This window comes from Anopheles cruzii, chromosome 2 (genome assembly GCF_943734635.1).
Source record: "Anopheles cruzii chromosome 2, idAnoCruzAS_RS32_06, whole genome shotgun sequence".
NCBI lineage: Eukaryota > Metazoa > Arthropoda > Insecta > Diptera > Culicidae > Anopheles > Anopheles cruzii.
The window spans coordinates 8,467,938-8,478,587 of NC_069144.1; the positions used below are offsets into that span (position 1 = coordinate 8,467,938).

The 10,650-nt window shown below is 50.0% G+C and overlaps 4 protein-coding genes across 5 annotated transcripts; 3 read left to right on the top strand and 1 right to left on the bottom strand.

Annotated features, from left to right (window-relative positions):
• The first annotated feature begins 1,607 nt into the window (after window positions 1–1,607).
• LOC128269433 (H/ACA ribonucleoprotein complex subunit 2-like protein) lies at window positions 1,608–2,461 on the top strand. The gene is made up of 3 exons (XM_053006892.1): window positions 1,608–1,849; window positions 1,911–1,983; window positions 2,049–2,461. The coding sequence occupies exons 1-3, from the start codon at window positions 1,687–1,689 to the stop codon at window positions 2,278–2,280; spliced, it is 468 nt and encodes a 155-aa protein (XP_052862852.1). The 5' UTR covers window positions 1,608–1,686; the 3' UTR covers window positions 2,281–2,461.
• Window positions 2,462–3,319: 858 nt separating this feature from the next.
• On the bottom strand, window positions 3,320–5,660 carry LOC128269432 (uncharacterized). Its single transcript, XM_053006890.1, has 2 exons — window positions 4,214–5,660; window positions 3,320–4,142 (listed from the first exon to the last, which is right to left on the bottom strand). The coding sequence occupies exons 1-2, from the start codon at window positions 5,633–5,635 to the stop codon at window positions 3,951–3,953; spliced, it is 1,614 nt and encodes a 537-aa protein (XP_052862850.1). The 5' UTR covers window positions 5,636–5,660; the 3' UTR covers window positions 3,320–3,950.
• A 565-nt stretch (window positions 5,661–6,225) lies between these two features.
• LOC128267735 (uncharacterized protein C16orf52 homolog A) lies at window positions 6,226–7,226 on the top strand. The gene is made up of 3 exons (XM_053004634.1): window positions 6,226–6,427; window positions 6,498–6,710; window positions 6,787–7,226. Exons 1-3 carry the CDS (start codon window positions 6,325–6,327, stop codon window positions 6,972–6,974), a joined length of 504 nt encoding a protein of 167 aa, XP_052860594.1. The 5' UTR covers window positions 6,226–6,324; the 3' UTR covers window positions 6,975–7,226.
• A 339-nt stretch (window positions 7,227–7,565) lies between these two features.
• LOC128278097 (glycosyltransferase 25 family member) lies at window positions 7,566–10,027 on the top strand. 2 transcript variants are annotated; one of them, XM_053016760.1, is made up of 6 exons: window positions 7,566–7,932; window positions 7,994–8,222; window positions 8,287–8,819; window positions 8,887–9,090; window positions 9,151–9,671; window positions 9,750–10,027. In XM_053016760.1, exons 1-6 carry the CDS (start codon window positions 7,712–7,714, stop codon window positions 9,854–9,856), a joined length of 1,815 nt encoding a protein of 604 aa, XP_052872720.1. In that variant the 5' UTR covers window positions 7,566–7,711; the 3' UTR covers window positions 9,857–10,027. The 2 variants fall into 2 exon arrangements, with proteins under 2 accessions (XP_052872720.1, XP_052872719.1); XM_053016759.1 differs by having other exon boundaries at window positions 9,151–10,027.
• The last annotated feature ends 623 nt before the right edge of the window (window positions 10,028–10,650 follow it).

The window sequence follows — 10,650 nt, forward strand, 5'->3', positions numbered from 1 at the left end:
CAAGGGGAATGTTAGTTTATCGGATCCCTCCGGTACCTTGGAACCGTTCAGAGCGGTTTGAATAAGTTTCTGTCGCTCGCGCTGATTGTAGTAGCCATTGAACTGCACTATGTACTCGTTCTGCACGATGTTGCTGGAAAACTCAATCAAGACTCGGTGTGTCCGGGAACTGTTTCCTCTCTGCGCGGTACCGTTAACACTATCACAGCAAGGTTTACCGGCCGGTCGGCCGGTGACCGTAGAATCGTTTCCCGGCCCATCGCTACCGAGGGCAGGCCGGGTGTAATTATTGTAACCTAAAGTATCACCGGTGCTATTGCCGATCCTGTCGCCATCGTAATGCGACGACGGTGTGTTGCTAGGCGACACCAGGCTGGCGGCGGTGAGAAAGAAGAGCAGCACCCACGGCAACACCCCATCGACGAACGGCGTTGTTGTTGCTGTTCGTGGCGTGAGGCGGATTCTCATCTTTCTCCACGGGCCGGAGGACGGTTCGTCCGAACCGGATAACCTTTTAGTGCACAAGTCGTTCAACACTTTCCGCACACGATTTCACCGTTCTCCGGACGCTATTAGATATTTGTCCAAAGTTTCCACTTCACCATGGTCACCAGCGTGTGCCGTCGTCGCCGAGCCTTCTATGGCCCTCAGTTCGTCGCTACGCCAGCGACTTTTCCCACGACGACATTCGCCGCCGGACGGAGAGTTGAATAAGGCAGCCCATTCCGCGGTGCCATTCCGCGAACTCGTCCAGCGAAAAAAAGCGGTCCCGAGCTGGAGCCAACTTTCACCTCCCTTCCTGCGGGCGCGAAAACTGTTTCCGCACTCTGCTACTTTTGTTGCTCTTTCGTTCGGGATTTTTTGTGTTTATTTAATGCGCCCGACTTATCTTCCGGAGGACAATAGACCGCGAAGGTGCCGCGCAATAAACGTATCCTTATCACTAATTTGCCCAGTTACGTCGCATCGTGAGAAAGGGATTTTTTTTCTGCTCGGTTTTCTTCCTCCAATCGTTGCGCACTCACAACACAAACACAGCCCTCGGCACTTCCGTGCCCATATTCGAACTACGCACCGTGTCCCTTTGCAAACGTTGCAGGTTGGGTGTTTGTTTTATGTTTTTCATTACCACTATACCGCGCCCCACTCATTTGATCGGGGTTTCACATCTGTTTTCTTTATCGCTGGTCGATGTTGACGAAGTTTTTCTCTTTTTCTTCTCTGCCCAAAGTCTACCTGTGCGATGTGCTTTTTTGGTGCAAAAACAAGACGAAAACTTCAGCAGCACTGAGAAGGTGACATTTGCGGTAAACTAACCCTTACGTGCTAAATGGGTTAGGTTTCGCTCACGTTTTCATGACTTTCATGACACGTGTTTACGGTGGTTAGTGGGAACCCGTCGCTTAAACGCGGAATGTGATATATTCACAGTTTTTAAACAAAAATATCTATCGGCGGTACAATCAATGAAATCGTAATTTAAACTATTGTAGCAGAACCTTACAAATGGCACGACTGTCAGAGCTGCCAACATGACGCGATGCGAGCCAGTCTGTCAGATCGCCATATTTATTTTGGTTGATACCCCTTTCAAACCACAAGCGCCATATCGGCAAACACGTGCCTCCAACCATTTGCCGGTTGGAATCGGTTTTTGGTGAAATTACTGCACAAACTCAGTAAGAAATGGGAAAGATAAAGGTAGAGAAAGTGGAAGAAGGCGAAGCGATGGACGTTTCGGTGAAGGAGGAGGACAATTACGAAGATAAGCTGCGGAACGCGAACGCGATCTCCCAACCGATGGCGTCGAAGAAGCTAACCAAAAAAATTCACAAACTCATCGAGAAAGGTAAGCGGATTAGGGGGGCGCGCAAGCGGGACAACTAACCCACCGGTCCGTTGGTTTCCAGCATCGAAACAGAAAAAGTTCCTCCGTAACGGGCTGAAGGACGTTCAGGTTCACCTTCGCAAGGGAGAAACGGGGTAAGAACTGTCCAACGGAGGTTTCACGAGTCACTGTACTGATGAGTTTCCTTGACCACTTGCAGATTGGTTATCTTTGCGGCGGATGTAACGCCGGTCGAAATCATGTGCCACCTGCCGGCCGTATGCGAGGAGAAGAGTATTCCCTACTGCTACACACCGAGCCGGAAAGACCTCGGCAAGGCGATGGGAGTGAAGCGTGGCACGGTGGCGATGATGATCCGCGAACATCCCGACTATCAAGAGCTGTACGATAAGCTAAAGACGGAACTGTCGACGCTTCCGGTGCCGTCGTAAACGTTAGAGAGGAATTTTGAATCATTTCATTTCCGGGCCTTTTTTTGCCCTAGGAATATTACGTTTACGTTTGTATTTTTAAAATACTTAAGTCTCTATCGCACGGGAGAAAGGCCCTTCATCGTTGGGCTGGAAACATCATTAGAATTACCAGATCCCAGAATGGGACTAGAAAACCACGTGAGGCGTTAGTTCTGCATTATTACGACAAATTGAAATTATGATAGAACACACGACAGAAAAGAAGAACGGTGACTCGCTATCCGTGTGTTAGTTTTCGTTATTCCGGCGAATTACAAATACCGACTTCAGCTAAGCGATCGTCAGCTTATTGGCCTTGTAGGTCGTACCAGTCAACACGCCATCCGCAATCATTCGAGCCTTCTACTAATTTCCGAGGTTTTCGTCTGTTAGTTGGTATTCGCTTGCACGGACCTCTCTGCCGTCTATTACGGCCGATCCCGCCGATGCCGATCGCTTCAGCCTCGGCTGCTACCCGTCCATGGCAGCAACCTCAGCAACCTTCCTTCAATCGACAATCGACCGCTTCAACCGTTACGACGTCCAGCGTTGCAGCTTGGTTGAAGCTGTTCCCTCTTTGGTATCTGAAAAGTGGTTGGCCACCCACGCCGGCACGACATTCTTCAGGCAAGTCCTCCTGGAGACTTCCTTCATTACGAGTAGCGAGTCCAAGTCGTCGCGGATACAACAGTTTGCCGATACCTGACCACCATAGGCATCGGAAGTGAAGGTCTGGCTAGGCGCATTTACTAAACGTGCACCAAACTTGATCCGGTCGTGTTGGTACTCCCCACAAGGCCGCACCATCATGGATGGTCCTCTTAAAGCTCAACAGGTATTAGTAGGCTTCTGAACGTGGTGTTGAGCTCAGCCGCGTTAAGGCGCCAGCTCTTAGTCAGCTAGATCTTAGTTTGTACTGGCCAAGTACTATCCAGGAACCACCACGAGGAGGTGTCCAGTAGGTACGTGCGGATCCTTTTCGGCCATTGGAGAATTGATGCGTAGATAGTGTTTTTACGTGAGACAGCCAACGGGGGTTTTCTTTTATTTTATTAAGTAACAGTATGCCCGAAGAAGATGCGGCGGCGGGATCTGGATTACATTCAAATTGTTCCATCGAAATATCAATAAACACTTTATCTTAGGAAAAAAAACAACGTAGTTTTTGTTTGGCGCGCCAGTCGGTGCCTGTCCTACACATCAAATACGACACTAATAACGGTTCGTGCAACAGATGAGCATTGAGCAAGGATATTCAAGGTTTCGTTTGGAACTCAATACGAACAGAGATTCACCTTATGGACACCTAACATTTAATGTTTTTGTTTTTGTAAAATGGAATTTCCTTGCTTTACATTCAAACGGCCCGCTTGGGCCAAGTGGGGAACATGACACTAAACTAAAAGCCAATGCCTAAACAGCGAGAGCGTATTTCCTAGCGAAACGTTTAAACCCTAACGACACTATGTTGTAGACTGAGCATGGGATGAAATATCATTGTTGCTGTATCATAAAATCGGTTCCAAAATGGCCTTCCCCTAATATCGGGTGCAGAGTTGCTATGCTACGTTCGTGTTTGGTATGCTTTGGTTCAGATGAGACCTCTATCTACAGCTATGAGATGATAATGGCCAATGGGACCGCGGCCTCTACGGTGGCGCCTGCTCGTCGATCGACGGGTCCTGCTCGCGAATGTAGTTCATCGAAGGTGGCGGCACCATACGATCTTGGATCGATTGCTGGCGCAGGATGGCACTGGGAGGATTTTGCTGCGTCCAGATTCCATACAGACCGGACGGATTGCCCGTAACACTGTGATGCTGAGGTTCCATTTGATGTTGCTACCGTAAAAAGGGTAAAGAAAAGGTTGAAGTAAGTGAGTGAAGCACCAAAATCATCACACTTTGCTCACCATTCCGGATGGCTCTTCGACGAACGGTGGCCCAATGGTTGTCGGTGCTTGCAGTCGGTGAATCGGTCGACAGGAGAGCAACTGGATCGCTTCCACCAACCCGTCCTGGCTTGTGATCGACGAGTGCCAGGTCGATTCCGGTGTTGTGCTCTGGCTACGGTCACCGTGCGACGACTTGGAGCCACCACCGACCACGCCCGCCCCCGGTGGGACTGCCAGCTTTGAGATGGGCATCAGCCGAGTCTGATTCCAGTGAACGGTCGTTTTGTCGGCCTTGGCTTCCCATGGCATCGACCAGCGTCGCATCTGGCTCTCAGGATCGAGGGCCGCCTCCGAGTTAACTTCACCAGCGGCCGCTTCCGACCAGCGCCGCTGTCCGTTGAGCGTGAACAGGGGAAAGTTGAGCGGTGATCGCGAACCCCGGTAAAACGGTGCTTTCATCCCCGACAGGTGGCCCGGATTAGGCAGCGGACCACGGATGTTGTCCAGATAGCCCTGGATCGGGCTCGGCCCACGAATATCGTGCGGCGATGGGCCACGCGTCTGCTCGTAGGCCGTTGTGCCGTGATCGGAAGACGATCCCTGCGTCGAGGTGGATCCGGTTCGATCGTACAGCCGTGCACTTTCCGCCGTTCCCATCTTGGGACCGAAGTGGGGCGATGGCGTTTGGGAGCGCTGCTGATCGCTGCCGGTTCGTGCGATCGACATCGGGTGCTGTACCATCGGACACTCGGGGTCGTGCGGAAAGCCCACCTGCGTTTGGCACTGGTAGCAGCACATGAGCTGCGCGAACGCGTCGCACGATGCAACACAAAACTGGTGCTGCAGGTTGATCATCGTCTGGGCGTTGTCCTGCAGGATCGTTTGATTGTACTCCTTGATATGTAGTAGTTCGCTTTCCTGCTCCACCGTGGCCAGGGGTTGGGTTTTAAAGTCCTGCAGCACGCTTACAATGTGCGATTTTACGGTGCTCGTAGCCATCACGGAGGCACGGGCCAACTCGTCCCAGGCCGTTATGAACTGGAACGCCATGTGCGAGGGAATGCCCTGACTAGCGAACGGAAGCTGCTGCTGCGACCCGCTCCCGGTGCTTCCGGTGGGCAGCATTCCGGTAGCACCACCGCCGATCAGCGGAGTATATTGACTAGCGGCCGACTGCTGATCAAAGTAGGCCCACGGTTCGAGCGCCGCTATGGTTTGCGCCAAACGGTAACCGGCCGCACACAGGTTGTTCATAATCTGCAAATAGTTAAGCCACGCTCCAAGGCACTCGCTGACGGCCGATTTGGCTGATCCTTGCGAACCGCTCGAACTCGTCGACGGTGAGATAGAGGAGTTGCTGTACGATAGTGCGCCCGAGCCGAGCGAACTGCGAGGCGTCGTTTGCGGTTGGCCCAATAGTGGATCATCCTGATCGCTCATGATTCTGATGCTGATGATCGATTGCCGACGAACCTGACTGACGATTACGGTGGCGATGAAGGGGTTCGCTGAGGTGAAAAATCACTAAAACAAGAGAACACTAGCCACCCTAAGCAGAAAGAGAGCACCACTGTCTATTTGCGGGAGGAACGAAACTTAAAATCGATTGTCGAATGGCTGCCGGATCGGCCAATAGGCCATTTTCAATCCCAAAAAAGGATTTATCACGGACGTACGCGGAGTGTAAACGTTCCGGCCATTCCGCAGCGTCCGTGAGATGGGGGCAGAAAATTCCGATGGACGATTGACAGTTTGTTTAGGGTTTTGCGCAAGGGCGCCGAACGGGCCACTGGACCGATAGAATTATAGCTCTGGATTGATTGGTTTAGTGGTGTATTTGGTTTGTGTTTTGTAATTTTGAAATATTTGTAGTAAAAATACTAAAAAAACAAAGGTTTTTGTATTATCTTTTCGGCTCAATTCTATTGAACCGAATGGCAGAACGCTACAACAGTTAGAATTTGTGCTTTTTTGCGAGATTTTGACAGCTCAACAGAGAGGAATGTAAACATAAACACAACATCCTCCCTTCGCGTAGCGGAAAGAGGTTAAACATTATTCGGAAAGATGCTTCCTTAACGACTTCCCCAAGTGTTGTACCAATTAAATCACATCCGATCGTCGTCGATATGGATAAACTCACTACAATCAGTGCTGCCCTGTTTGTGGCGGCCGATGTGTGCGCCGTAGTGAGTCTCGCAATGCCGGATTGGATTGTGACCAGCGTAGGAGGTAAGGATTGATTGTTGCAAAATTCCGCTTAGCGTGTGCTGATCGGCAAAGCACCGTGCTTCGATTGTAGGAGAAACGCGACTGGGATTGATGTGGACGTGCATGACGCTGTACAATCGGCCCCAAGTATGCTTCACACCGGAACTGCAACCCGAGTGGCTCATCGCGCTGATAAGTATCTTTGTGGGTTGCATCTGCATCACAACAACCATCATTCTGCTGATTCTGAGCAATTGGGACCGGAACGTAATCCCGTACGCACGTTGGGTTGGCTTTACTGCCAGTAAGCACACACACAGATTTTCCGATCACTTGCCGGACCAGTACTGTAACTGACCTTCTCTCGTTTTTTGCTCCAGTGGTGCTGTTTTGTCTAGCGGCGGTCATATTTCCGCTCGGATTTCATGTCGACGAAATCGGTGGCCAACCGTACCATCTGCCCCACTCGCACCAGGTCGGAATCTCCTACATCCTCTTCGTCCTTTCCCTCTGGATCACGGTGGTTTCAGAGCTGTTTGCCGAAAAGGTTTGCTTACCGCAGTTTTAGGTGCGCCCGCACAACGTCCAGTATTCACGAACATACGCCCTGCAAATGTACTCTAAACAGAGGAATCGATTGAAACTAATTCTTCATTTCCTAGTGACGGAATTGAGCGATAGGTTTAAAAGAATGAAGTGAAACTCCGTATTACCAACCAAAAGATATAAGCTACTTTTAGTGTATGTAGGTGGATAAGTTATTATTTCTATATTAGCGAGAAATAAATCTATTGTGTGATACTTCTTTTATTATCTTGTATACGTGGTCTACCTTTTTGTGTCTCCCGAATTGAATGCCCCGTCTCTAAGCACACCATTACCATTGCATTCAAAGTTATTCTTATCGACATTTCCCTTTGTGTATATCTCACGTTGGCATTAAAGCAAATGTTCCCATTTGTATGCTGAACTCGTAGACCGGAAGCAAAACATAAACAAAACAGCTGGCAGCGCGAGAGGCGAAGGAACGAAAGAAGACTACACAAACACCGCAAGAAGCAGTGCGATTACGCGTCGTTTGACATTTGCGTATGTGCTGTACATCGAGAAATGCTGTGATTCTAATTGCTTCCATTCGGCGGAGCTGGCCTCCCGATCCGATTCCGTTGCGTGTGCCAACGTCACAACGCACCGTCGCCAGAGTGATGCTGCGTCATACGGAAAGTGAAGCGAAGTGAATGGTTTCGGGTTTCGGGGGACATTTTTGTTAGGACTTGGTCCCCAGTTTAGTTGTGTTGTTCCACAATGTGTTCTACCCTGCGATATTGTTTCCGATCGTTGATCTGTACGCTGCTGGTGATCGCGACACTATTCATCGCCAGCCTCCGTTGTGATAATGTTGAGCTGACGGTAAAGCTGCCAACCGTGATGATTGCGGTTCTGGTGCGCAACAAGGAACATACGCTGCCGTACTTTTTCTCCTACCTGGAAGATTTAGACTACCCAAAGGATCGTGTATCGCTGTGGTAAGAATCATAAATGTCGCATTAACACCTAGTGGTTCCTAAAACACTCTGCTGGTTCCAGGATACGATCGGATCACAATGAAGATCGCAGCATTGACATCACGAAAACGTGGCTGAAGCGATGCAGCTCCTTGTACCACAGCGTGGACTTTAAGTATCGCAGTGAGGGCGGCAAGCGGGAGAGCGAAAAATCCTACACCCACTGGAACGAGGATCGTTTTGCGGATGTCATTCGGTTGAAGGAGGAAGCACTGCAAACGGGACGCAGGATATGGGCCGATTATATTTTTGTAAGTTGTTTGTGGGTCGGCATTCGTTGCTTCTAAATAATCGCTTTTGTTTAACGCATGCCAGTTCCTGGATGCGGACGTGTTCTTGACGAATACGAAAACGCTGCAAGCGCTGGTTGACCTCAAGATGCCCATCGTCGCACCGATGCTCGTATCCGATGCGCTTTACTCGAACTTTTGGTGTGGCATGACCGCGGACTATTACTACCAGCGGACGGAGGACTACAAGAAGATCCTTAACTACGAGCTAACGGGTCAGTGGCCGGTACCGATGGTGCATAGTGCGGTGCTGATCGATTTAAATGTTGCTCAGACGCATCAGCTAACGTTCGAACGCCGTAATTTACCATCCGATCGGTACCACGGGCCGATGGATGATATTATCATTTTCGCGATGTCGGCCAACTACTCCGGGATTCCGATGCGGATTTGCAATGCGGTACAGTATGGCTACATTATGGTTCCGCTGGAGGCCGGTGAAACGATTCCCGGCAAGGACTGGGAGCAGCTCACGAACGTCCTGGGGTACATCGTGAGCGAGTACGGTGAAGTGAAGCTGAAGGATGACTTACAGAAATATGTTCCAGTCGTTTCGAAGTAATGAACAACGGATAATGAATGTGGTTCCAGATATTTAAGAAATTTATCTTTTTTGCATGGTTAGGGACAAACTTTCACTTTCGCGAATCATCATGATAAACCTCGAGCGGCGAGTGGAGCGAAGGACGAACATGCTGAAACACTTCGATCTCCTCGGGCTGCAGGTGGACCACTTTCCGGCTGTCGATGGGAAGCAGTTGACCGACGAAAAGCTACAACAAATGGGCATCCGTTTCCTACCCGGTTATGCGGATCCATTCCACAAACGGTATGAAGACCGTCAGTCAGTTGAATTTATTGGTAAATAATGCTACCGCTCTCGTTACAGCCCGATGACGATGGGAGAAATTGGCTGCTTTCTAAGCCATTACTACATTTGGGAAGAAATGGTTCGCTTGGAGCAGAAAGAAGTGCTCGTCCTAGAGGATGACATTCGATTTGAGCCGTTCTTCCGCCGGCGCGCCTATCGTGTACTACAGGATGCCCGCCGGATCGGAGGTTGGGATTTGATTTACTTCGGCCGAAAGCGTTTGCAGGAGGAGGACGAAAAGTGGATCGACGGTTCGGAGTATCTCGTAAAGGCGGGATATTCCTACTGGACGCTGGGGTACGTCATTACCTTGGAAGGCGCCAAAAAGCTGCTGCGGGAGAAACCTCTCGAAAAACTAGTGCCCGTCGACGAGTACATCCCAATTATGTTCGATAACCATCCGAACGATAGTTGGGCCGAACACTTTCACGATCGGACGTTGAATGCGTGGAGTGCGGCTCCGCTGTTACTGTACCCCACACACTACACCGGCGACGAGGGATACATTTCCGACACGGAAGATTCCGCTCGCATCACCGGTAGCCTGCCGGCGGCTGCCGGAAAGGGTGGTGGTACTGTGGTCGCCACAAATGAAACGGTCCGCGATGGCAAAGCAGCTGAGCCGAAGAAAGGTGACAAGGAACAGCTTCCGAATGCGCCCAACCTGCTGGTGACGGAATCGGGACTCGGTAAGAGCGAAGTCAATCGTCGCAGCGAGCTATAGTTTGTTCCTATGGCGCGGCAAGCGGCACCAATGATAGAGCACAAATATCCAAAGAATCTTAAAGAACGGATCTACTAGCGTAATAATTACAACAATATTCCCCGTGCCTTATAGAGTTAGAAACCAGCCAATCGCATGCGTATAATCGCGTGCGCCTTTTCTCTGCCAGTTAAATCATGCAATAAAGAGTTTTAATGTAACATTTTCTAACACGGCGTGTTACAATATTTTCAAAGCCGAAAATCGTACCGTACTGACAGAGAATTGGTTTAAATCGACGGTGGCGTTACGAAGCGTTACGAGGCGTTACTTTGGTATTTTTGACATTTGACGAGAATGGCATTCCTCGTGTGAGCGAGAGCGAGAGATCGCCCGGTAAAAGCGTACGGGCGTAAGAAGCGTTCACCAACTCCGGCCACCTATCGTCATCCTGCTCGCACCAACGTTCGACCAAGGGACAACCCGTTACTTTCAGCGTTACTGGTAACTTTCCCATCTAACTGTTTCAATCGAAAAGTCAAACAGTTTATTGTCAAACGCGAACGAAAAACATCACAAACCCTGTGTCCAGTGAACCAAAGTGTCCGGAGCGCATCTCGCGTCCCATCTTTTCAACCCGCATTTGTGTCGTCGTCTCCACATCCGGTATCCGCGGGAAAGCGTAATCAAATTTTGTGAACCCCTTGCTCTCGCTCCAACCAACCAGTTCGTGTGTTTCGTCCAGTGTTGTGAATGGGTTTCGCGGTGCATGTTTTCTTGGTCACTTTTTCTTTGCCCACAAACCCTCCCTGCCT